The following is a 26,678-nucleotide window of genomic DNA, read 5'->3' as shown; positions in this document are numbered from 1 at the left end:
CGCCCTTTTTTGCGTGCGTGCAGATTCAACGCTTTACTAGTGGCAATTATGGGGGGGGGGGGGGTGCCAGAGTGTTTTGGCTTGGGGGAGAACAATTTCTAGTTACGCCTCTGCTTACCATACACTAATCGACAGCCCCAATTGATCTAAGAAATCCAACGTGTTGGACAACCTGATTTGACAATCCCAACCGATTTTTGGTCTGAATCCGGCAATCCGCGATCTGTGAACCTCATACATTGCACATTTATTTTCACAATCGTCTGCAAATTGACAAATTGCTCCAATCGATTGCTGATGTAAGGGGGCCTTTAGTATTGTGAATAGTGCTCTACATTGCTCATACTGGCATGATATAAATGTTAAAAATAAATAGAAATATTTCCTTTACATCTCCTTTTGATGAGGTACCAAATGTAGGCAAACATGATTTACAACCATGTTCCCAGTGGATTTATTGGATTACTTTAATTCACAAATCGTTTTGAGACTCTATTGTACAATACTGGATCAATCACTTATATTGCAGCAACTGTGGTTAACATAAGTAAATTGGCATAGTCAAAATATTAGGATAAAAATTGATTTAAAAAAATTCAAAACTGACTTATGTGTTCTTGCAATATACAGTGTACAGTATGTCGAGCCTTTGTTTACGTACTGTTACGACATATCTCCTTGGCAACTCAGTTGTTATGGAATACCCTGTACAAATAGGAGAGCTTTACAACATAGAAATATACATGATTTATATAGTCATGTATAGATGGAAGAAAATCAAATGACTCCACTACATTTCAAACCATACATAAAAAATAAAAGTAAAATGTTCTTAAGCTAATATCGTTCTGCAAACTTGTGACATATGACAGCGGCAAAATGAACAGGTCCAGTTGTACAGGAACCACAACAAGGTAATCTCTGCAGGACAATGTTCCAGTGACCACATGCACACAGAACAAGAGTATAAGCGATCTATTATGTACAACCTATGTAAGCAGCTTTGCCGACGTCAGACCAGTGGAGGTGTGAGCAGCGGGATGAGTGACGTCACTGCAACCCGTTCCGGCCGGTCCTCCAGGTGGAGACGCTCTATCCCCAGCTTGTTTTGTTGGTCCTCCGTCTGTAACCTTTGACCCCGGCGGGTAGGCCTGCGCTGTCCTGCAGAGGGGGAGCACTGGCTCCGGGAATGTGATCTGTGTGGCCGTGACCGAGGCGGGGGGGAAGCGGCTCCATGAGAGCTGTGCGTCAGGGGGAACCCGTCGAAGACGGAGCCGCAGGGGGGAAACAGCTGGAAATGACGGGAGACATGTATGGATGTACGTATGGCTACATAGCCGAGATACAGGTCTGTGCGGCTGTGCTCTTCTCATGTGTAAGTGCATACGTGCCCCACTCCCTGTGCCTATACATGGATGGATGTGTCAATGTAAAATGTGTATCTATCTATCTATCTATCTATCTATCTATCTATCTATCTAATTATGACGAGCAAACAACATGGCATGTGCTTTATACAGCTATGCTGCAAGTGATCTGTTAGTGCTCCCTTTCCCATCTCTCTTCAAAGCACTAACAAAACATCCCTTACTGCAGAAAATGTGCTGTTCTCAGAAAAACCTTATTCATTCAGGTTTCACTGAGATGCAATAACAAAAAAAAAAAACAACCCAAGGTAAAAATCTAAAAAGTTGGGTGCCAATTTATTATTTTTTATTAGTAATTTTGTTAATGGTTTCTAAAGTTGTTGTTTGTTGTGTAGCAGCATGCTTTGGTGCATTTTTAGAAAGATGTGTCAGTGTTTGCCAAGCAAGCAATTTGGCAGCTCCCTTCTGTATATCTGTATCAATCCATGATGAGACATATGGCTTTCAGTTTGAATGTTTACAGAAAAGGAAAGTGAAAATAAACACCAAGCGTATGCTCTTTCATAGGCGCTGTATCCTAAATGAAATATTTATTGAACTATATGTAGATTTTGTAATTCATTTTTTTTTTACGATAGGTGACACTTGGGCAGATGGATGTCATGTAGCCCTTGGTGGCCCAACTGGTTCCATGTCAGCAAGCAGGGAGGTGATGCAGCAGAGTGGGATTTATGGGCCTTGAACACAAAGGATATTCCTCACCCATGGCCTCAGCAAGGTAAAAAAAATAAAAAATGAAAATAAAATAGCCTGTTATGTGAAATACATTTTATAGATGCATTCAGAATGCTGGTAGAATGTAGATCTCATTCAGTTTGACCACTTAAGTATCTTGTACAGTATATGACTATGATAGGAATGTCATAGTACGAAATTGATCTTGCTATGTTGAAAAAAATACTCTAGCACAGGTCTGGCCAACCTGTGGTTCTCCATCTATTGTAAAACTACAGGTCCCAGCAAGCTCTGGCACAGTTTTGCTATTAGGGAATGCTAAAACTCTGGCACAGCATGCTAGGATGTTTAGTTTCACAACGGCTGGAGAGCCACAGGTTGGCCAGGCCTGCTCTAGCATATGAGCACTGACTTTGGTTGGCCGCAGTGGCCATTGATACTGGTGTATGTGTGGCCTCAAAATGACGGTTGTACCAGAATATTAGCTGATTAAAGTAAAGTCATTTTCTTGGCATGTTGGTAAATTTGTGGATTCTTGTTATGTTCGGTACATGCTTGACAATAAAGTGAACGATGTGGCTAATACAGACACATCGTTCACGATATTGCCTAGTGTATATGCACTATATCACTGACGATGCGCATTCCCGCGCATCGTCAGCAACATCGCCCGTTAGCCGTGCATGCATGCGCGATGGGTGATATTGTCAGCGAGGGCCATGCAGCATGGTCCCCGCTCCCCAGCTACCACTCGTTGCTGGTGGCATCGGCAAGTGTGTATGCACTTGCTAATTCCTGCCCTGCCGCCGGAACCCACCGCTGACAACATCACTGGGTACACACGTTGTCTAGTGTGTACCCAGCTTTAGTGTTTCCACTTTGTAGTTTTCAGATTTCCTGATCATAGTCTCTGTACCTTCCCTGTGAAAACTTGTGCTTTAAAATATTGTGATGAATACATAATATAAAAGCTAACAAACTATAGAAACCACAAATTCAAAACTTAACAGATCATTTTATTAGATTTTAAAAGCATTTCAAGAATCAAATTTCCCTGTGACCAGGGAAAAAATATCCAAGTGTGAATACAATATTGGGGAACATAATTAGTTGTGAAAATGTACCACGGCTAATTGACCCCCTGGGCTTTCCAGTTAGCCCCTTAGCATGGCCGCCCGCCGCACTTATCACTGATTTTATTTTCAGGACCTCAGCAGGCTCTAAAAAAAAAAAAAAAAAAATCCCCTATAATTAGCCTGTTTTTGCGAATCAGACAGTGAAAACACAGCTTATCACGGGTTCTATATGTTTTTGCCCGAAAACAGATAATGGGCACTGGGCCTAATTCAGTAAGCTATCCTTTTGTTCGTATGCTGGGGGCTGCCCATTGCAGGGCAAGGCCGCCCAGTATGCTGACCGCCGCCTCCCCCCCTTCAACAAGCAGAAATTGCGATCGCATTGCAATTTCTGCTTGTCCCACCGCCATGTTTCCGATCGCGGCGGCTGTGTTTGACATGTGTGCCATGATCACGCCCACCGTTTCTCTGTCGCCGCTCCTGCAACGCTCCGTCTCCGCCCTGGAAATGGAGCGTTGCAGGACCCCCCCGCCCCGCGACCGCCTCTGCCTGATTGACAGGCAGTGGCGATCGCATTTTCTGTGTCTAACCCACAGAAAATGGTGACACATGCACAGGACGGGTGCTGTGCCCGCATATTTTTCATAGTTTTTGCAGTTGGATCACCAACTGTGATCCAACCTGAATGAGGCCCTCTAATTGAATAGCCCGAAGCAAAAACAAGTGAAAATATCCTGTCTTTTTGCCTGTTATATTATCGGAGCTAATTCAATTCCCTCCTATACCTTAACATTGTCAGATTTCCCTGTAAAACTGGAAAAAAACCTGTAAGTGGAAACATGGTTTATCTGTGGTTATCTGTAAACCTCAATAGCAGACCCCCATGTTTTTCTGCTATGATCATGGGTACTGAATGAATGAATTTGTCCAATTTGGCCACAGAATCCAGGTGCAGCATTAGAAACTAATCTTGTGGCTTGATGCTCTTGCCTAGATGAGCAGCTGGATTGCCCAGCATAAGACCTGCATTAATAAGTATTTTTTTTGACTGCTATATTCAGTACTTTATTACCCATTATAAACTTTAGTACTCTGTTTAAAAACAAAAAACTAGAATACTGAAATGCTCATGCAAACTTCAATATACTCTCTAATGCTAAAAGATGGTGTTGTAGTTGATTACCAAAGCAATGTATCTGTAGCCAGTGTGTGAGCATTATTCCACAGATTCCATTATTCTGAAGTTGGGTCCAAAAAAAAATTAGGTGACGGGGTATCTCAGTGCAATTTGGTTGGGTAAACTATTGTTTTTAGAGCCGCATGCCGAATCATTACGTGATCATACATTGTGACCAGCATAAGAATTACAAGTCAGTGAGACTATATAAAGAGCAATTTCTCTGACGTCCTAGTGGATGCTGGGAACTCCGTAAGGACCATGGGGAATAGACGGGCTCCGCAGGAGACTGGGCACTCTAAAAGAAAGATTAGGTACTATCTGGTGTGCACTGGCTCCTCCCTCTATGCCCCTCCTCCAGACCTCAGTTAGATTTCTGTGCCCGGCCGAGCTGGATGCACACTAGGGGCTCTCCTGAGCTCCTAGAAAGAAAGTATATTTTAGGTTTTTTATTTTACAGTGAGACCTGCTGGCAACAGGCTCACTGCAACGAGGGACTAAGGGGAGAAGAAGCGAACCTACCTGCTTGCAGCTAGCTTGGGCTTCTTAGGCTACTGGACACCATTAGCTCCAGAGGGATCGACCGCAGGACCCGTCCTTGGTGTTCGTTCCCGGAGCCGCGCCGCCGTCCCCCTTACAGAGCCAGAAGCATAAAGATGGTCCGGAAAATCGGCGGCAGAAGACTTCAGTCTTCACCAAGGTAGCGCACAGCACTGCAGCTGTGCGCCATTGCTCCTCATGTACACCTCACACTCCGGTCACTGATGGGTGCAGGGCGCTGGGGGGGGGGGGCGCCCTGAGGGCAATATAAACACCTTGGCTGGCAAAATAATAACAATATATAGCCCCAGAGGCTATATATGTGATAAATACCCCTGCCAGAATCCATAAAAAAGCGAGAGAAAAGTCCGCGAAAAAGGGGCGGAGCTATCTCCCTCAGCACACTGGCGCCATTTTCTCTTCACAGTGCAGCTAGAAGACAGCTCTCCAGGCTCTCCCCTGTAGTTTTCAGGCTCAAAGGGTTAAAAAGAGAGGGGGGGCACTAAATTTAGGCGCAATATTGTATATACAAGCAGCTACTGGGGAAAATTCACTCAGTTATAGTGTTAATCCCCACATTATATAGCGCTCTGGTGTGTGCTGGCATACTCTCTCTCTGTCTCCCCAAAGGGCTGTGTGGGGTCCTGTCCTCAGTCAGAGCATTCCCTGTGTGTGTGCGGTGTGTCGGTACGGCTGTGTCGACATGTTTTGATGAGGAGGCTTATGTGGTGACGGAGCAGATGCCAATAAATGTGATGTCGCCCCCTGTGGGGCCGACACCAGAGTGGATGGATAGGTGGAAGGTATTAACCGACAGTGTCAACTCCTTACATAAAAGGCTGGATGACGTAACAGCTGTGGGACAGACGGCTTCTCAGCCCGCGCCTGCCCAGGCGTCTCAAAGGCCATCAGGGGCTCAAAAACGCCCGCTCCCTCAGATGGCAGACACAGATGTCGACACGGAGTCTGACTCCAGTGTCGACGAGGTTGAGACATATACACAATCCACTAGGAACATCCGTGACTTGATCCCGGCAATAAAAAATGTGTTACACATTCTGACATTAACCCAAGTAACACTAAAAAAGGGTTTTATGTTTGGGGAGAAAAAGCAGGCAGTGTTTTGTTCCCCCATCAGATGAGTGAATGAAGTGTGTGAAAAAGCGTGGGTTCCCCCGATAAGAAACTGGTTATTTCTAAAAAGTTACTGTTGGCGTACCCTTTCCCGCCAGAGGATAAGTTACGCTGGGAGATATCCCCTAGGGTGGATAAGGCGCTCACACGTTTGTCAAAAAAGGTGGCACTGCCGTCTTAGGATACGGCCACTTTGAAGGTACCTGTTGATAAAAAGCAGGAGGCTATCCTGAAGTCTGTACTTACACACACAGGTACTAGACTGAGACCTGCAGATATTGCTGCTGCAGCGTGGTCTGTGACCCTGTCAAACAGGGATACTAGTTTGCTAACATAAGAGCATATTAATGACGTCGTCTTATATATGAAGGATGCACAGAGGGATATTTTACCGGCTGGCATCCAGAATTAATGTAATGTCCATTCTGTCAGGAGGGTATTAGAGACCCGACACTGGACAGGTGATGCTGACTTTAAAAGGCACATAGATCTGCCTTATAAGGGTGAGGAATTGTTTGGGGATGGTCTCTGGGACCTCGTATCCACAGCAACAGCTGGGAAGAAAACATTTTACCTCAGGTTTCCTCACAGCCTAAGAAAGCACTGTATTATCAGGTACAGTCCTTTCGGCTTCAGAAATGCAAGCGGGTCAAAGGCGCTTCCTTTCTGCACAGAGACAAGGGAAGAGGGAAAAAGCTGCTCCAGTCAGCCAGTTCCCAGAATCAAAATTTTTCCCCCGCTTCCTCTGAGCCCACCGCATGACGCTGGGGCTCCACAAGCGTAGCCAAGTACGGTGGGGGGCCGCCTCAAAAATTTCAGCGATCAGTGGGCTCGCTCACAGGATCCCTGGATCCTTCAAGTAGTATCTCAGGGGTACAAGCTGGAATTCGAGATGTTTCCTCCCCCGCCGTTTTCCTCAAATCTGCCTTGCCGACAACTCCCTTGGGCAGGGAGGCTGTGCTAGAGGCAATTCACAAGCTGTATTCCCAGCAGGTGATAGTCAAGGTGCCCCTACTTCAACAAGGAGGGGGTTACTATTCCACACTGTTTGTGGTACCGAAACCGGACGGTTCGGTGAGACCCATTTTAAATTTGAAATCCTTGAACACATGCATAAAAAAATTCAAGTTCAAGATGGAATTGCTCAGGGCGGTTATTGCAAGCCTGGACGAGGGGGATTACATGGTATCCCTGGACATCAAGGATGCTTACCTGCATGTCCCCATTTACCATCCTCACCAGGAGTACCTCAGATTTGTGGTACAGGATTGCCATTACCAATTCCAGACACTGCCGTTTGGACTGTCCACAGCACCGAGGGTGTTTACCAAGGTAATGGCAGAAATTATGATACTCCTTCGAAAAAAGGGAGTTTTAATTATCCCGTACTTGGACGTTCTCCTTATAAGGGCGAGGTCCAAGGAGCAGTTGTTGGTCGGAGTAGCACTATCTCGGGAAGTGCTACAACAGCACGGATGGATTCTAAACATTCCACAGCTGGTTCCTTCCACACGCCTACTGTTCCTGGGGATGGTTCTGGACACAGAACAGAAAAAAGTGTTTCTCCCGCAGGAGAAAGCCAAGGAGCTGTCATCTCTAGTCAGAGACCTCCTGAAACCAAAACAGGTATCGGTGCATCACTGCACACGAATCCTCGGAAAAATGGTAGCTTCATACGAAGCAATTCCATTCGTCAGGTTCCATGCAAGAACCTTTCAGTGGGACCTCTTGGACAAGTGGTCGGGATCGCATCTTCAGATGCATCGGCTGATAACCCTGTCTCCAAGGACCAGGGTGTCTCTGCTGCGGTGGCTGCAGAGTGCTCTTCTTCTAGAGGGCCGCAGATTCGGCTTACAGGACTGGGTCCTGGTGACCACGGATGCCAGCCTTCGAGGCTGGGGAGCAGTCACACAGGGAAGAAATTTCCAAGGACTTTGGTCAAGTCAGGAGTCGTCCCTACACATAAATATTCTGGAACTGAGGGCCATTTACAATGTCCTAAGTCAGGCAAGGCCCCTGCTTCAAAACCAGCCGGTACTGATCCAATCAGACAACATCACGGCAGTCGCCCATGTAAACCGACAGGGCGGCACAAGAAGCAGGATGGCGATGGCAGAAGCCACAAGGATTCTCCGATGGGCGGAAAATCACGTCTTAGCACTGTCAGCAGTGTTCATTCCGGGAGTGGACAACTGGGAAGCAGACTTCCTCAGCAGACGCGACCTACACCCGGGAGAGTGGGGACTTCATCCAGAAGTCTTCCAACTGTTGGTAAACCGTTGGGAAAGGCCATAGGTTGACATGATGGCGTCCCGCCTCAACAAAAAGCTAAAGAGATATTGCGCCAGGTCAAGGGACCCTCAGGCGATAGCTGTGGACGCTCTAGTGACACCGTGGGTGTACCAGTCGGTGTATGTGTTCCCTCCTCTGCCTCTCATACCAAAGGTACTGAGAATAATAAGAAGGTGAGGAGTAAGAACGATACTCGTGGTTCCGGATTGGCCAAGAAGAGCTTTGGTACCCAGAACTTCAAGAAATGATATCAGAGGACCCATGGCCTCTACCGCTCAGACAGGATCTGCTACAGCAGGGGCCCTGTCTGTTCCAAGACTTACCGCGGCTGCGTTTGACGGCATGGCGGTTGAATTCCGGATCCTAAAGGAAAAGGGCATTCCGGAGGAAGTCATTCCTACGCTGATAAAAGCTAGGAAAGAAGTAACCGCAAACCATTATCACCGTATTTGGCGAAAATATGTTTCGTGGTGTGTGGCCAGGAAGGCCCCTACTGAGGAATTTCAGCTGGGTCGTTTTCTGCACTTCCTACAGTCGGGAGTGACTATGGGCCTAAAATTGGGTTCCATTAAGGTCCAGATTTCGGCTCTGTCGATTTTCTTCCAGAAAGAACTGGCTTCACTGCCTGAAGTTCAGACATTTGTAAAGGGAGTGCTACATATTCAGCCCCCTTTTGTGCCTCCTGTGGCACCTTGGGATCTCAACGTGGTGTTGAGTTTCCTGAAATCACATTGGTTTGAGCCACTTAAAACTGTGGATCTGAAATATCTCACGTGGAAAGTGGTCATGTTATTGGCCTTGGCTTCGGCCAGGCGTGTGTCAGAATTGGCGGCTTTGTCATGTAAAAGCCCTTATCTGATTTTCCATATGGATAGGGCAGAATTGAGGACTCGTCCCCAGTTTCTCCCTAAGGTGGTATCAGCTTTTCACTTGAACCAACCTATTGTAGTGCCTGCGGCTACTAGGGACTTGGAAGATTCCAAGTTACTGGACGTAGTCAGGGCCTTGAAAATTTATGTTTCCAGGACGGCTGGAGTCAGGAAAACTGACTCGCTTTTTATCCTGTATGCACCCAACAAACTAGGTGCTCCTGCTTTTAAGCAGACTATTGCTCGCTGGATTTGTAGCACAATTCAGCTGGCGCATTCTGCGGCTGGATTGCCGCACCCTAAATCAGTAAAAGCCCATTCCACAAGGAAAGTGGGCTCTTCTTGGGCGGCTGCCTGAGGGGTCTCGGCTTTACAACTTTGCAGAGCTGCAACTTGGTCAGGGGCAAACACGTTTGCTAAATTTTACAAATTTGATACCCTGGCTGAGGAGGACCTTGAGTTCTCTCATTCGGTGCTGCAGAGTCATCCGCACTCTCCCGCCCGTTTGGGAGCTTTGGTATAATCCCCATGGTCCTTACGGAGTTCCCAGCATCCACTAGGACGTCAGAGAAAATAAGATTTTACTCACTGGTAAATCTATTTCTCGTAGTCCGTAGTGGATGCTGGGCGCCCATCCCAAGTGCGGATTGTCTGCAATACTTGTATATAGTTATTGCCTAACTAAAGGGTTATTGTTGAGCCATCTGTTGAGAGGCTCAGTTATATTTCATACTGTTAACTGGGTATAGTATCACGAGTTATACGGTGTGATTGGTGTGGCTGGTATGAGTCTTACCCGGGATTCAAAATCCTTCCTTATTGTGTCAGCTCTTCCGGGCACAGTGTCCTAACTGAGGTCTGGAGGAGGGGCATAGAGGGAGGAGCCAGTGCACACCAGATAGTACCTAATCTTTCTTTTAGAGTGCCCAGTCTCCTGCGGAGCCCGTCTATTCCCCATGGTCCTTACGGAGTTCCCAGCATCCACTAGGACTACGAGAAATAGATTTACCGGTGAGTAAAATCTTATTTTATCCCACTATTCAGTCCATGTGTATAAAAATATAAGACAAGCTCAATATTTTTACATTTTAAAATCTATTGCAATACATATGTAACATTAAATATATATTAAAATTTTTTTGTTTGTTACAGAGGAAAACTAATGTGCTAATATCATGGGAAGCTGCTGCAGCTGTCGAGACGGACTCCCAGACAATCATCCCACCAAATTCAAAGTAAAATACTACCTAGCTTCCAGTGTTAATAAGCTGCAGTGTGTGAAATGTGCACTTCTTTGTTTCAGGGGGTTTGTGGTGTTTCATGTGCTATAGCTTCATATTTATCATAGAGTAATAGAGTGCATATCATTTTGTTGGGTTTCATGTGGTGTATGGCAGATTTTGAATGTCTATTCTTGTTGCATAATGAAACAAAATATTATTTTCTCTAGCATCAATAAGGGATATTGGGGAATCTAGTACGAAGGGGTATAGACGGGGTCCAAAGGAGCCGGTGTACTTTAAATTTCTTCACTGGGTGTGCTGGCTCCTCCCCTCTATGCCCCCTCCCCCAGGCAGTTTAGAAAAAAGTACCCTCAGGAGAGGATGCACATGCTGTTTAGGCAACAGCATACCTGCTCCGTGGGAGTTTAGGGGGGGGTGGGATGGTCACCGGCCTTACGAGGTGCAGAGCCGCTTCCCCTGCTTGGGAGGGGGGGGGGGGGTTCCCCTAAGATCCCCCTGTGTAGACTGGCTCGCAATCGCTTAGACTAGTACTACTTGTGATGATTTTAAGCTGAAAGGAGACATTGCCTGTATAAATAATAAATATAGCTTTGGCGCCATTTGATGGGGCGGAGCTAACTCGGAGCAGGACCAGAGGCATTTTGGCGCCGCTTACTGCAGCCATGGACAGCACACACAGCGCTTCCTGACTCCTCAGACAGCGCTGTACACTCCCGAGCCCTGGTTGCCGGGTAACTACAACGGGAGGTTCCGGTTTTCTTCTTGTCAGGCACACACGACGGGTGCTCTCCGGGATCGCGTTGCCGCGCTTCGGAAGGTGGTAAGAGGGTCCCGCTTGCGGAACCCGGTCTTTATCGCAATCCGGCGCGGTCAGTGGGAGGCGGGCCGCGCGCGCTGTCTGTGGACACTGTGGCAGTACAGGCGATCCCACTTGATCACCAGGGCATGGGACAGGTCAGGTTTTCTCTATAAACCGTTTTATTAGAGCCTGCAGTACCCGGTGGTTTTGCCAGCAGGGGGATAGAGCTTGGACCTGAAGCCCCTCCCCCAGCGCGCCATTTTCTGCAAATGTTCCTGCCCTGGAGCTGCATATCTGTCTCTCCCTCACTCCCTGGCAGTGTCTGCGGCGCCATTATCCCTCAGCTCACTGTTCCTGGGAATGCTTGGGCAAATCCTCCTATGTAAAGCCGCCTGGTTGTCAGTGCTGTGACTTTACAAGACACTTAAGTATTCTACCTACCTTTTTTAGTCAGTGTTAGTTAAGAAAGAGTACACTTAGTCAGGGTTTCCTAGTACAATTACCCTGTGATATACATCCAGGTCTTACTGTGTACTGTTATATCTATTGTTATATAGCTGTGTAAGCTAGTCCAGTGCAGTGTTATTGTTAGTAATAACCTCTGCATTGTACAGACTATTGACTATTTGACTATTTGTGTGTGCATGCCATTTGATAGCGGAGTGGTGTCCATTTCGTGTCTTTCACTCAACCTGCTATCCCTATATTCTATAACCTGAGGGGGCTTGGTGCGTCAGGTTTTATCTAATATAGGATTTTCACAAAGATATACTGTATTACGTATTTTTCTCTGTGATTTAGTCACCATATCTCTCCTTTATCTCTCCTTTATCTCTGCTGGTGAAGAGAATCTAGCAGCTCTGGTTCTGGAGGCTCCTTGCCCCCCAGTGGGACGGTGGTAATGGGGGGCAAATAATGACCCGCCGTGGGCCGCTTTTTCCACGCTTCTGTATACGCTAGTTCATAAACTGACACCCCCTATGGGACCCCCAATGCCAGTGCAACCGTTTGTGGTCCCTGCAGCTAACCCGCCGTGGGTGGACGATTTATCTGCTCAAATAAAGAAGTTGAACCAGTCCCTGACTACTAAAAAATCTGACCGTCGCTCGCCTACGTCCAAGGGGTCCTCTAAGCGAGCGCTTGTCTCCTCACAATCCACTGCTGTCACTGACACCTCGGCGGATGAAGACGGCACTTACACTGACCCCACAGGTTCTGACTCAGATACGGCTGTTAGGGAGGGTAGTTCACATGTTGATGTTCCTGATCTTTTGGAGGCTATTAAGTTAATTTTACAGATTACGGATGATCCCGAGCCATCCGTTCCTCCTAAGAAACCAGATAGGTTTAAGCGTCAGAAGGTGATTAAACAAGTTTTACCTCACTCTGACCACCTAATTGACATACGTCAGGGGGTTGTCTGAAAGCGATTTACACCCTCACGGGTGCTGCACAAAGGCCCACTATTGCAGCTACTTGGGCTGCAGAGGCCATTGAAGCATGGGCCTTGGAGTTAGATGCTGAAATCTCCTCTGACCATGCTAGACAATGCTTGTCTTATATTGTCACAGCGTCTCGTTATATTAAAGAGGCGGCTTCTGATGCCGGTATCCTGGCAGCCAAGGCCTCTACTACGTCAGTCCTGGCTCGCTGGATATAGTGGCTGAGATCCTGGTCTGTTGATCTGGACTCTAGAAAAACCCTGGAGGTACTCCCTTTTAAGCGAGATATTCTGTTTGGGGAGAATTTAAATAAGATTGTGGCTACTGCCAAAACTGCCTGTCTGCCAAGTACTGCTCCTTCTGTGTTGAAGGCTAAAGGTACTTCCTTTCGCCCTTTTCGTCCTTCAGGTAAAGCAAAAGGTCAGGCGTACAACAAGCAGGCCCGCACTTCCAAACCTGGTAAGCCTAAGCCCAAAAGAGCCTGGGCGGCCCGTCAGCCAGCTTCCAAGACAGATAAGCCTGCCGCATGACGGGGCGGGCCTCCCTCTGGGGGATCCCAGGGTGGGGGGCCGGCTTCTAGGGTATACCCAGGAATGGTTGAAGACCACTTCAGATGCCTGGGTACGGGAAGTCGTCACTCGAGGTTACGCCATAGCCTTCAAAAACCGACCCCCTCATCGATTTTGCCAGACAGATGCCCCGTTGGACAAGACAAAGGCAAACACTCTACATTCGGTGGTACAGACCCTCCTGGATACATGAGTCGTATTACAGGTGCCTCTTGCGCAGAGGGACCGGGGATACTATTCTCCGCTGTTTCTAGTCCCGAAACCGAATGGGTCCTCCCGGCCCATTCTCAACCTCAAGGCATTGAACAGGTTTGTGAAGGTTTCCAAGTTCCGAATGGAAACCCTTCGCTCTATAGTTCTGGCCTTGGAACCTGGGGACTTCATGGTCTCCCTGGATATACAGGATGCTTACCTGCATATTCCTATAGCAGTGTCTCATCAGCAATACCTGAGATTTGCGATTGGCAACTGCCATTACCAGTTTCGGGCGTTACCTTTTGGTTTAACAACGGCTCCGCGAGTCTTTACAAAAGTCATGGCGGTGCAGACGGTGGTACTCCGCCGTCAAGGGGTCAGGATACTGCCGTATTTGTACGACTTGTTAATCCTGGCAAATTCCCCAGAAATTCTCCTGCTCCATCTAGATGTGACTGTCCGGTTTCTGCAAGCCCACGGGTAGCTCATCAACTGGAAGAAGTCATCCCTGATCCCTGCTCAGAGCATGGTGCATCTGGTAGCACTATTGGACACTCAAAACCAGCGGTTGTTCCTGTCTCAGGAGAAAGTCCTGAAACTTCAGGACAGGATTCGTTGTTTCGTATCTCGTCCGCAAGTGTCGATACATTCGGCGATGCAGGTGCTGGGCCTCATGGTGTCAGCATTCGACATGGTGGAGTACGCTCCATTTCACTCTCGCCCTCTCCAGAGGCTGATTATAGCCAAATGGGACGGCCTGCCTCACCGGATCAGGTCTCAAATGATCTCATTGACTCCGGAGGTCCGTCTGTCGCTGCTCTGGTGGCTCCGGGACCAACAACTGTGCAGGGGTCGTCCGTTCTGGATATCCGACTGGGTCCTGTTGGCGACAGATGCCAGTCTAAGAGGTTGGGGCGCGGTGCTGGAGCAACACTCCCTTCAGGGGCGGTGGACCAAGGAGGAGTCCCTCCTCTCAATCAATATTCTGGAGTTGCGGGCGGTCTTCAATGCCTTGAACCTAGCCCAGCATTTAATTCAGAACCGTCCTGATCAAGTGCAGCACAGTGGCTTACATAAATCATCAAGGCGGCACTCGAAGCCGCCTAGCAATGAAGGAAGTCTCACGGATTCTACAGTGGGCAGAACGCCATCTACCGGCCATATCGGCAATATTCATTCCGGGAGTCTTGAATTGGGAAGCGGACTTTCTCAGTCGTCAGGACGTACATGCCGGCGAGTGGTGCCTCCATCCAGAAGTGTTTCAACTCCTAATGGAAAGGTGGGTCCTTCCAGACGTAGATCTGATGGCGTCTCGACACAATCACAAGGTTCCGGTCTTCGGAGCAAGGACAAGTGATCCTCAAGCAGCATTCGTGGATGCGCTGGCGGTACCGTGGAGGTTTCGACTGCTGTGCGTGTTCCCTCCGGTGTCACTTCTGCCCAGGGTAATTCGGAAGTTCAAACTATGTTGCGGGTCCGGAAACCGGCTTCGGCTCGGATTTACTATAGGGTCTGGCATTCTTACTTTGTTTGGTGCGCATCTAACGATTATGACGCTTCCAAGTTTAGTATAGCCAAGTTGTTGGATTTTCTTCAGCAGGGCCTGGACTTAGGCCTGCGTCTGGCCTCCCTCAAGGTTCAAATATCTGCCTTGTCGGTGTGGTTTCAGAGAAAAATTGCGACCTTACCTGATATGCATACCTTTACTCAGGGCGTGTTGCGTATACCTCCCTATGTCCCGCCTGTGGCTCCTTGGGACTTGGCAGTGGTTTTGGAGGCGTTACAAGAGTCTCCGTTTGAACCTCCTTGGTTCAGCTGACCTTAAGTGGCTTTCCCTTAAGGTGGTGTTTCTGCTGGCTATTGCTTCAGCTAGAAGAGTGTCGGATTTGGGTGCCTTGTCCTGTAGTTCCCCATATCTGATATTTCTCTTTCATCCACTAGGGGACACTGGAGTCATATACAATAGGGGTGTGAAGCATATCTGATATTTCACCGTGACCGGGCGGTTCTTAGGACTTGTCCCGGCTATCTACCTAAGGTGGTTTCTTTGTTTCACCTTAATCAGGAGATTGTAGTTCCGGCACTTGTTTCTCCTGATCTGTCTCCCAAAGAGCGGTCTTTGGATGTGGTACGGGCTCTCCGTATCTATGTGAAGAGAACTGCTCTTATTAGGAAATCTGATTCTCTTTTTGTTGTGTTTAGGTTTCACAAACGGGGCTGGCCTGCTCACAAGCAAACTCTGGCCAGATGGATTAGAATGGTGATTGCACATGCTTATGTGAAGGCTGGTCTCTCTGCTCCTGATCACATTAAGGCCCATTCTACTCGGTCTGTTGGACCTTCTTGGGCGGCCCAACGTGGTGCAACCCTTGAACAATTGTGCAAGGCGGCTACGTGGTCCTCTGTGAACACGTTCATAAGGTTCTATGCCTTCGATACTGCCGCTTCCCAGGATGCTTCCTTTGGGCGCCGGGTTCTTGTACCCGCTACAGTGCGTCCCCTCCCATAAGGAACTGCTTTAGGACATCCCCATTGTCCATTCCTTGTGGAGCCCAGTGTACCCCGCAGCAGAAAACGAGTTTTATGGTAAGAACTTACCTTTGTTAAAACTCTTTCTGCGAGGTACACTGGGCTCCAGAATGCGCCCACCCTGACGCACTTAGCTTCTTTGGGTTGGTATGGCATTAGCCGCTGACACTTCTCCTGTCGTGAGAATGCGGTGTTGTGGCTACTAACCGTTATCGTCTCTTTTCCTGCTACTGCATTGGACTGGTTAACTAAGAACTGAGATCCTGTGCAGGGAGGCGGGGTGATATAGGAGACGGCGCTATGCATTCTGGGAACAGTCAAAGCTTTGAGCCTGTTGGTGCCTCGGATCAAGATCCTACTCTACACCCCATTGTCCATTACTTGTGGAGCCCAGTGTACTTCGCAGAAAGAGTTTTAACAAAGGTAAGTTCTTACCGTAAAACTCATTTTTGCGCACTTTCCCATTTGCTCCTGAAGGTAGGAAATTTTGGGAGGAACCCCTGGGGGTTGATGTATCAGTCTCTCCACTGTCCTTTACCATAAAGGATCCTGGGGATAGGAAAATAGAAGCTACACTCGAATCTATTTACATGGCAGAAGGTATATTGCAAAGACCGGTCCTTGCAGGTTGCTGGATGACCTATGCTATTCATTCATGGGCCACTCAATTCAGGAGGGCCTCTCTTGGACTATACCCCTGGTCACTATGGTTACCCTCCTAAAGCACGTTCAGGACACTACACGCGTCCTCTGTGATTCCCTCAAGGAGATGGCGAACATTAATGCTAGGACCTCTGCCCCAGCAGTGTCGGCGCGCAGGACCTTGTGGTTGCGTTAGTGGATAGCGGACGCGGAATCCAAACGCAGTGTGTAATCCCTCCCCTTTTCAGGGGAATGGCTCTTTGGGGTTGAATTGGATACGTGGATTTCCCAGCCGTAACTTTGGAAATCCACGTTTCTCTCCTCTGGGGCTCTGCCGGCGAGGCGCTCCTACCCGGGGCCATCTGTACAGTCCTTTCAATACGACTAGAGGCACCAGAGGTAAGTCAAGAAAGCCTGCAAGCACCAGCTCTCGGGAACAGACCACCAGTTCTGCTTCCACTAAGGCCTCAGCATGACGGTGCCCACCCACCCCGAGGGGATCTATAGGTGGGAGCTCGACTGCGTCACTTCAGCCGCGTCTGGGAGGCTCCCTGCCAGGATACCTGGGTCAGGGATCTCATTTCTCAAGGCTACAAGCTGGAGTTAGACAGTGATCCTCCCCAACGATTTATTTTTCAAATCAAGCTTACCAGCTTTGGGAGATATGCAAGTTACGTTGCAACAGGCCATACTAAAGTTGGTCCAGTGCCACGTCATTGTTCCAGTACCAATACCACAACGAGGCAAGGGTTGTTACTCCAACCTGTTTGTGGTACCGAAACCGGACGGTTCGGTAAGGCCCATTTCTCTTACGTCCTAAAGGATGCTGCGGTCCATTTAGTACCATGTGGTATAGATGGGTCCTTTGGGAGCCACTGACACTTTAAGAGATTAATAGTGTGGGCTGGCTCCTCCCTCTATGCCTCTCCTACCAGACTCGTTTAGAAAATGTGCCCGGACGAGCCAGTCACAGGGGGTTCTTCTAGTGTGGCTTTTTTTTTTTTTTTTTTTTTTTTTTAGCGTTTTAGGCTAGAAGTCTGTCAGGGGCCCCCTTTCACTGCCAGCATTTTCCTCAGGCCGGTATAAAGAACGGTGACGCGGGAAGCAGCGCCATGAAAGGGGCGGAACTTCTCCACAGAGCGGACTCCGCAGCATTCAGCGCCATTTTCCCTGTCTACAGATCAATGTGGAGATGCTGACAGGGAGAGCTGTCCCTCCATTTCAACTCCAGCTATCTTGTATGGTACCAGGGGGTTGTAGAAGGGGTGGAGGCTGTGTGAATACTGTGTAACCTATTAAGGTGCACAGTAAGCGCTAGATAGGGGCTTCTCTCTATCTGAACAGCGCTGTGTGTGGGTTGGCTCCAGTCTCTCTGTCTCTCTTGGCATTCTTTGAGGGGAAACTGTCTGTCTTTTCCCTGTGTGGGTGTGGAGTGTTAGTAAACAGCAAACGCCATGTCTAGGGACTCTGTGTCATACGCTGCAGCGGATAATTCCTCTTAGGATGATCCCATTCCATGTACTCAGGATTGTCTCTGTTTTATCACAGATCCCTGCAAAGGAGCCTGAGTGGTTGGGCTCTATTAAGAGATCTTAATGATTGCTCAGATTTCTTCTAGGGTAGCACACACTGAGACTGCAACTCAGGTTTTACAGAATTCTATGGGGTTTTGGTCTGGTGCTGTTCCTTCAGGCCCCCCTAGCGTATACCCTCAAAAACGTGGTCTTGCCCAGATTATGCAAGATGACATGGATACAGATTCTGACACAGGTGATGGGGATGTGCTGCAGGGTAGTGGCGTCTCTTGCAAAAGGGGTGCAGTTGATGATTGAGGCCATTAGAGATGTGTTGAATATTGCTGATACAACACCCGAGCAGGTTGAGGAGGCTTACTTCATGGATAATAAGAAAGCCTCGCTAACCTTCCCTGCATCTAAGGAATTAAACGCTATATTTGAAAAATCCCGGGAAAACCCAGAGAAAAAATTCCAGATTACAAGAAAGGTTCTGGTTGCTTTTCCCTTCCCTGAGGAGGATAGAAAGAAATGGGGAAAACCCACCCATAGTTGACGCATCTGTTTCCAGACTGTCAAAGAACGTGGTTTTACCTGTCCCGGGATGTACCGCGTTAAAAGAACCGGTTGATCGCAAAATTGACACTGCGCTTAAATCCATATACACTGCTTCAGGGGCAATACTGCGACCTACTATTGCCTGTGCATGGATCTCTAAAGCTATAGTAAAGTGGTCAGGCACGTTACTTGAGGAATTGGTTACAATGGATAAGTGACGTTGATTTGTTTTTACATAACATTCAGGATTCTGCAGGATTTATGGTGGAATCCATGAAAGACCTGGGTTCGATGGCTGCAGGGATGTCTTCCATGTCTGTGTCCGCTCGTAGAGGTCTGCCGACGCGGAATCCAGGAGAGGTGTGGAGTACCTACCCTACACAGGTCTGGCTCTCTTTGGGGAAGCGTTGGATGCGTGGATTTCCATGGCAACCCGCGGGTAAGTCACCTTTTCTTCCCTCAGCTGCGCCTGCTACGAAGAAACCCTTTTCTTCAGCTACGTCAGTCCTTTCGGACAGCTAAAACAAGAAGGACCTTCTTTAGAGGAGGTCGGGCAAAATAAAAAAAACCTGCTGCTGCAGTTTCCCAGGACCAGAAGCCTGCTTCTGGTACATCAAAATCCTCAGCATGACGGTGGACTGCATGGCCTGGAGGAAGGTCCGGTGGGGGCGAGGCTGAGACGGATCATCCACGTGTGGGTGTCGTTCGGCCTGGACCCCTGGGTGCAGGATATTGTAGCCCAGGGGTACAGGCTGCAGTTTCAAGAACTCACGCCTCACCGTTTCTTCAGATCAGGCTTACCAGCTTTGCTGGCAGTCGGCTGTCCTTCAGGAAGCCATCCAAAAATTGGAAAAGTCACAGGTCATTATACCAGTTCCACCTCAGATGCAAAACAAGGGTTACTATTCGAACCTTTTCGTGGTACCGAAGCCGGATGGTTCAGTCAGGCCAATTTTGAATTTGAAAATGTTGAAACTCTCTATCTGAGGGAGTTCAAATTGAAAATGGAGTCTCTGAGAGCGGTGATTTCAGGTCTGGAGGAGGGGGAGTTCCTGGTATCCCTAGATATCAAGGATGCGTACCTCAACATTCCGATTTGGCTTAACTCACATTCGCACTGTTAGACTGTCACTATCAGTTCCAGGCACTGCCATTCGGCCTCTCCACAGCACCGAGGGTGTTCACCAAGGGGGTGGCAGAGATGATGGTTCTCCGCAGGCAGGGAGTGAACATAATCCATATCTGGACGATCTGCTGGTAAAAGCATCTTCCAGGGAGAGGTTGTTGCAGAGTATTGCACTCTCAACTTGACTACTCCAGGATCACGGGTGGATCCTGACCCTTCCGGAAGTGCAGCGGGTGTTTCTGCCAGTGGAGAAAGCGTTGGTGAACCAATCAATGGTTCGGGATGTCTTGAAGCCAGCCTGGGTGTCGGAATGAAGAGCAGAGCGGCAATGTCGGAGATTACAAGAATCCTCCTCTGGGCAGAAGAGCACGCGGTGGCGCTATCGGCAATCTTCATTCCGGGAGTGGACAATTGGGAAACGGACTTCCTCAGCAGACATGATCTCCATTTAGGAGAATGGGGCCTCCACCCAGAGGTGTTCGCAGAGGTGACAAGCCGATGGGGTGTACCTCAGGTAGATATGATGGCCTCAACAAGAAGCTTCGGGGGTACTGTTCCAGGTTGAGAGACCCACAGGCAGTGGCGATGGACGCACTGGTAACTCCGTGGGTGTTCCAGTCAGTGTATGTGTTCCCTCCACTTTCACTCATCCCAAGGATTCTCAAACTAATAAAAAGAACAAGAGTTCAGGCGATCCTCATTGCTCCGGACTGGCCAAGGAGGGCTTGGTACGCGGATCTTCTGGAATTACTGCTGGATGATCCGAGGCCTCTTCCTCTTCGCGAGGACCTTCTGCAACAGGGGCCGTTCGCCTATCAAGACTTACCGCGGCTTTGTTTGACGGCATGGAGGTTGAACACCAGATCTTAGCTCGGAAGGGCATTCCGAAAAAGGTCATTTTTACCCTGATTCAAGCTAGGAAGGGAATTACGTCTGAACATTACCATCGAACTTGGAAAAAGTATGTGTCTTGGTGTGAATCCAAGAAGTTTCCAACGGTGGAGTTTCAACTGGGACATTTTCTCCACTTTCTGCAAGCAGGTGTGGACGTGGGCCTCCGCTTGGGCTCCATAAAGTTTCAGATTTTGGCCTTGTCCATTTTCTTCCAGAAACAATTGGCTGCCCTCCCTGAGGTTCAGACATTCTTGAAAGGGGTTCTGCACATCCATCCACCTTTTGTGCCACCTACGGCACCTTGTTAATGTGGTGCTGTAGTTCCTGCAATCGGCTTGGTTCGAACCTTTGCTGGAGGTGGACGTCAAGTTTCTTACTTGGAAGAGCCCCTACTTGATTTTCCATGAAGATAGGGCTGAGCTCAGAACGCGTCAGCAATTTCTTCCGAAGGTTGTGTCAGCCTTTCATATTAACCAACCTATTGTGGTGCCAGTGGCTACTGATTCCTCAATTACCTCAAAGTCCTTGGATGTGGTGAGGGCTTTAAAAATGTATGTGAAGAGAACTTCTCGTCACAGGAAGTCGGACGCTTTATTTGTCCTTTATGATCCCAACAATGTTGGGTGTCCTGCTTCTAAGCAGACGATTTCTCGCTGGATCAGGTTTACTATCCAGCATGCTTATTCGAGGGCAGTCTTGCCATGTCCAAGATCTGATCAGGCCCACTCTACTCGTAAAGTGGTTTCTTCCTGGGCGGCTGCCCGGGGTGTCTCGACTTTACAGCTTTGCCGAGCAGCTACTTGGTCGGGGTCGAACACGTTTGCTAAGTTCTACAAGTTCGATACTTTGGCCTCTGAAGACCTTCAGTTTAGTCAATCTGTGCTGCAGGAACCTTGGCACTCCTTCCTGTACTGGGAGCTTTGGTACATCCCCATGGTACTAAATGGACCCCAGCATCCTCTAGGATCCAAGAGAAAATAGGATTTTAATTACCTACCGGTAAATCCTTTTCTCGTAGTCCGTAGAGGAAGCTGGGCGCCCACCCAGTGCTTTGTATTCCTGCATTGTTACTTGGTTCAGTATTGTTGTTTCAGCCATTGCTGAATTTTTCCAAGTTTGTTAGCTTGGCTTTCCTTTTTGTTATGTGTGAGCTGGTGTGAATCTCACCACTATCTGTGTGTATCCTTCTCTCTAAGTATGTCCGTCTCCTCGTGCACATTTTCTAAACTGAGTCTGGTAGGAGGGGCATAGAGGGAGGAGCCAGCCCACACTATTAAACTCTTAAAGTGCCAGTGGCTCCCAAAGGACCAAATACCACATGGTACTAAATGGACCCCAGCATCCTCTACGGACGATGAGAAAAGAATTTACCGGTAGGTAATTAAAATTCTATTTTTGAATCTAAAGTCCTTGAATCCTTACCTGAAGGTGTTTTCAAGTTCAAAAAGGAATCCTTGCTAGCAGTGGTTGCGGGTCTGGTAGAACAGGAATTCATGGTGTCCTTGGATATCAAGGATGCCTACCTTCATATTCCGATTTGGCCACCTCATCAGGCGTAACTGAGGTTTGCCCTGCTGGACAATCACTGCCAATTCCAGGCACTGCCCTTCGGCCTATCCACAGCTCCGAAGGTGTTCACAAAGGTGATGGTGGAGATGATTTTCTGGGTCCAGGGAGTCAATATTGTCCTTTACCTGGACGATCTTCTGATCAAAGCAAGATCCAGGGAGCTTTTGTTGCTCCGTATCGACCACACTATCCAACTTCTGTCATGCCATGGGTGGATCCTCAACTTACAAGTCCCACCTGGAGCCGACTCAACGGCTCCTGTTCCTGGGGATGTTGCTGGATACTGTGATAAAAAAACAGAAGTACCTCCCAGCGCTAATACAATCAAGTGTAATGTCAACTCACACCACCAAATCTATTGATAGTCTCTTCCAATAATTGTACAAATATAGACCGGATAAAGTTAAGTATATTGTTTATTTATAAAATTATTAGGAATCACTTTTTATTTTTATTCTTATTAGGTACATTGAATAGATTATCTTTTATTCATAATTTTATAAATAAACAATATACTTTCTCTATCGTCCTAAGTGGATGCTGGGGTTCCTGAAAGGACCATGGGGAATAGCGGCTCCGCAGGAGACAGGGCACAAAAGTAAAGCTTTTACAGGTCAGGTGGTGTGTACTGGCTCCTCCCCCTATGACCCTCCTCCAGACTCCAGTTAGATTTTTGTGCCCGGCCGAGAAGGGTGCAATTCTAGGTGGCTCTCATAAAGAGCTGCTTAGAGAGTTTAGCTTAGGTTTTTTATTTTACAGTGATTCCTGCTGGCAACAGGATCACTGCAACGAGGGACAGAGGGGAGAAGAAGTGAACTCACCTGCGTGCAGGATGGATTGGCTTCTTGGCTACTGGACATGAAGCTCCAGAGGGACGATCACAGGTACAGCCTGGATGGTCACCGGAGCCACGCCGCCGGCCCCCTCACAGATGCTGAAGCAAGAAGAGGTCCAGAATCGGCGGCTGAAGACTCCTGCAGTCTTCTTAAGGTAGCGCACAGCACTGCAGCTGTGCGCCATTTTCCTCTCAGCACACTTCACACGGCAGTCACTGAGGGTGCAGGGCGCTGGGGGGGGGGCGCCCTGGGAGGCAAATGAAAACCTTTAAAAAGGCTAAAAATACCTCACATATAGCCCCAGAGGCTATATGGAGATATTTACCCCTGCCTAAATGTACTAAATAGCGGGAGACGAGCCCGCCGAAAAAGGGGCGGGGCCTATCTCCTCAGCACACGGCGCCATTTTCTGTCACAGCTCCGCTGGTCAGGAAGGCTCCCAGGTCTCTCCCCTGCACTGCACTACAGAAACAGGGTATAACAGAGAGGGGGGGCAAAATAAATGGCAGTATATTAATATAAAAGCAGCTATAAGGGAGCACTTAATCATAAGGCTATCCCTGTCATATATAGCGTTTTTTGGTGTGTGCTGGCAGACTCTCCCTCTGTCTCCCCAAAGGGCTAGTGGGTCCTGTCTTCGTATAGAGCATTCCCTGTGTGTCTGCTGTGTGTCGGTACGTATGTGTCGACATGTATGAGGACGTTATTGGTGTGGAGGCGGAGCAATTGCCAAATATGAGGATGTCACCTCCTAGGGGGTCGACACCAGAATGGATGCCTTTATTTGTGGAATTACGGGATAGCGTCAACTCGCTTAAGCAGTCGTTTGCCGACATGAGGCGGCCGGACACTCAATTAGTGCCTGTCCAGGCGCCTCAAACACCGTCAGGGGCTGTAAAACGCCCCTTGCCTCAGTCGGTCGACACAGACCCAGACACAGGCACTGATTCCGGTGGTGAAGGTGACGAATCAACCGTATTTTCCAGTAGGGCCACACGTTATATGATTTTGGCAATAAAGGAGATGTTACATTTAGCTGATACTACAGGTACCACTAAACAGGGTATTATGTGGGGTGGGAAAAAACTACCAGTAGTTTTTACCGAATCAGAAGAATTAAATGACGTGTGTGATGAAGCGTGGGGTGCCCCGATAAAAAAACTGCTAATTTCAAAGAAGTTATTGGCTTTATACCCTTTCCCGCCAGAGGTTAGGGAGCGCTGGGAAACACCTCCTAGGGTGGACAAAGCGCTAACACGCTTATCAAAACAAGTGGCGTTACCCTCTCCTGAGACGGCCGCACTTAAAGATCCATCAGATAGGAGGATGGAAAATATCCAAAAAGGTATATACACACATGCAGGTGTTATACTACGACCAGCTATTGCGACTGCCTGGATGTGCAGTGCTGGGGTAGTTTGGTCAGAGTCCCTGATCGAAAATATTGATACCCTGGACAGGGACAATATTTTACTGTCGTTAGAACAAATAAAGGATGCATTTCTTTATATGTGTGATGCACAGAGAGATATCTGCACACTGGCATCACGGGTGAGTGCTATGTCCATTTCGGCCAGAAGAGCTTTATGGACACGACAGTGGACAGGCGATGCGTAGAGGAGTTATTTGGGGTCGGTCTATCGGATTTGGTGGCCACGGCTACGGCCGGGAAATCCACCTTTCTACCTCAAGTCACTCCCCAACAGAAAAAGGCACCGACCTTTCAACCGCAGCCCTTTCGTTCCTTTAAAAATAAGAGAGCAAAGGGCTATTCATATCTGCCACGAGGCAGAGGACGAGGGAAGAGACAGCAACAGGCAGCTCCTTCCCAGGAACAGAAGCCCTCCCCGGCTTCTACAAAAGCCTCAGCATGACGCTGGGGCTTCGCAAGCGGACTCGGGGGCGGTAGGCGGTCGTCTCAAGAATTACAGCGCGCAGTGGGCTCACTCGCAGGTAAATCCCTGGATCCTGCAGATAATATCTCAGGGGTACAGGTTGAAATTAGAGACAGAGCCACCTCGCCGTTTCCTGAAGTCTGCTTTACCAACGTCCCCCTCAGAAAGGGAGACGGTTTTGGAAGCCATTCACAAGCTGTATTCTCAGCAGGTGATAGTCAAGGTACCTCTTCTACAACAAGGGAAGGGGTATTATTCCACTCTTTTTGTGGTACCGAAGCCGGATGGCTCGGTAAGGCCTATTCTAAATCTGAAGTCCTTGAACCTGTACATAAAGAAGTTCAAGTTCAAGATGGAGTCACTCAGAGCAGTGATAGCGAACCTGGAAGAAGGGGACTTTATGGTATCCTTGGACATCAAGGATGCGTATCTCCACGTTCCAATTACCCCTCACACCAGGGGTACCTCAGGTTCGTTGTACAAAACTGTCACTATCAGTTTCAGACGCTGCCGTTTGGTTTGTCCACGGCACCTCGGGTCTTTACAAAGGTAATGGCCGAGATAATATTTCTTCTTCGAAGAAAAGGCGTATTAATTATCCCATACTTGGACGATCTCCTAATAAGGGCAAGGTCCAGAGAACAGCTAGAGATGGGTTTAGCACTATCTCAAGAGGTGCTAAAGCAGCACGGATGGATTCTGAATATTCCAAAATCCCAATTAATGCCGACAACTCGTCTGCTGTTCCTGGGGATGATTCTGGACACAGTTCAGAAAAAGGTTTTTCTTCCCGAAGGAAAAGCCAAGGAGTTATCTGACCTGGTCAGGAACCTCCTAAAACCAGGAAAGGTGTCTGTACATCAATGCACAAGAGTCCTGGGAAAAAATGGTAGCTTCTTACGAAGCAATCCCTTTCGGCAGATTCCATGCAAAGGGATCTGTTGGACAAATGGTCAGGGTCGCATCTTCAGATGCACCTGCGGATAACCCTGTCGCCGAGGACAAGGGTATCCCTTCTGTGGTGGTTGCAGGAGGCTCATCTATTGGAGGGCCGCAGATTCGGCATGCAGGATTGGATCCTGGTGACCACGGATGCCAGCCTGAGAGGCTGGGGAGCAGTCACACAGGGAAGAAATTTCCAGGGAGTGTGGTCGAGCCTGAAAAAGTCTCTTCACATAAGCATTCTGGAACTAAGAGCAATCTACAATGCTCTAAGCCAGGCGGAACCTCTGCTTCAAGGAAGACCGGTGTTGATCCAGTCGGAAAACATCACGGCAGTCGCCCATGTAAACAGACAGGGCGGCACAAGAAGCAGGAGGGCAATGGCAGAAGCTGCCAGGATCCTTCGCTGGGCGGAGAATCACGTGATAGCACTGTCAGCAGTATTCATCCCGGGCGTGGACAACTGGGAAGCAGACTTCCTCAGCAGACACGACCTTCACCCGGGAGAGTGGGGACTTCATCCAGAAGTTTTCCACATGCTATTAAACCGTTGGGTAAAACCAATGGTGGACATGATGGCGTCTCGCCTCAACAAAACACTGGACAGGTATTGCGCCAGGTCAAGAGATCCGCAGGCAATAGCTGTGGACGCGCTGGTAACACCTTGGGTGTACCAGTCGGTATATGTGTTTCCTCCTCTGCCTCTCATACCAAAGGTATTGAGGATTATACGG

The 26,678-nt window shown here is 48.4% G+C and overlaps 1 protein-coding gene across 8 annotated transcripts in view; it reads left to right on the top strand.

The window, feature by feature from the left end:
- The first annotated feature begins 1,023 nt into the window (after positions 1-1,023).
- Positions 1,024-26,678, top strand: part of FRS3 (fibroblast growth factor receptor substrate 3) — a 95,752-nt gene continuing 70,097 nt past the window's right edge. For 2 of the 8 annotated variants that reach the window (XR_010235941.1, XM_063955065.1), the window contains exons 1-3: positions 1,103-1,375; positions 2,006-2,145; positions 10,343-10,425. Coding sequence is in view for 5 of the 8 variants with exons in the window: in XM_063955065.1 (XP_063811135.1) it covers positions 10,366-10,425 (60 nt within the window). In the remaining 3 variants the exon portion in view is untranslated. Of the gene's footprint in view, positions 1,082-1,101; positions 1,376-2,005; positions 2,146-10,340; positions 10,426-26,678 lie in introns of those variants that run through there. The other 6 variants (XM_063955064.1, XM_063955058.1, XM_063955063.1 and 3 more) reach the window with 6 other exon arrangements.

The sequence above is a fragment of the Pseudophryne corroboree genome, chromosome 2 (assembly GCF_028390025.1).
Source record: "Pseudophryne corroboree isolate aPseCor3 chromosome 2, aPseCor3.hap2, whole genome shotgun sequence".
Taxonomy (NCBI): domain Eukaryota; kingdom Metazoa; phylum Chordata; class Amphibia; order Anura; family Myobatrachidae; genus Pseudophryne; species Pseudophryne corroboree.
Note: the sequence above shows the minus strand (reverse complement) of the source record. Positions and strands in the feature narration are given on the sequence as shown.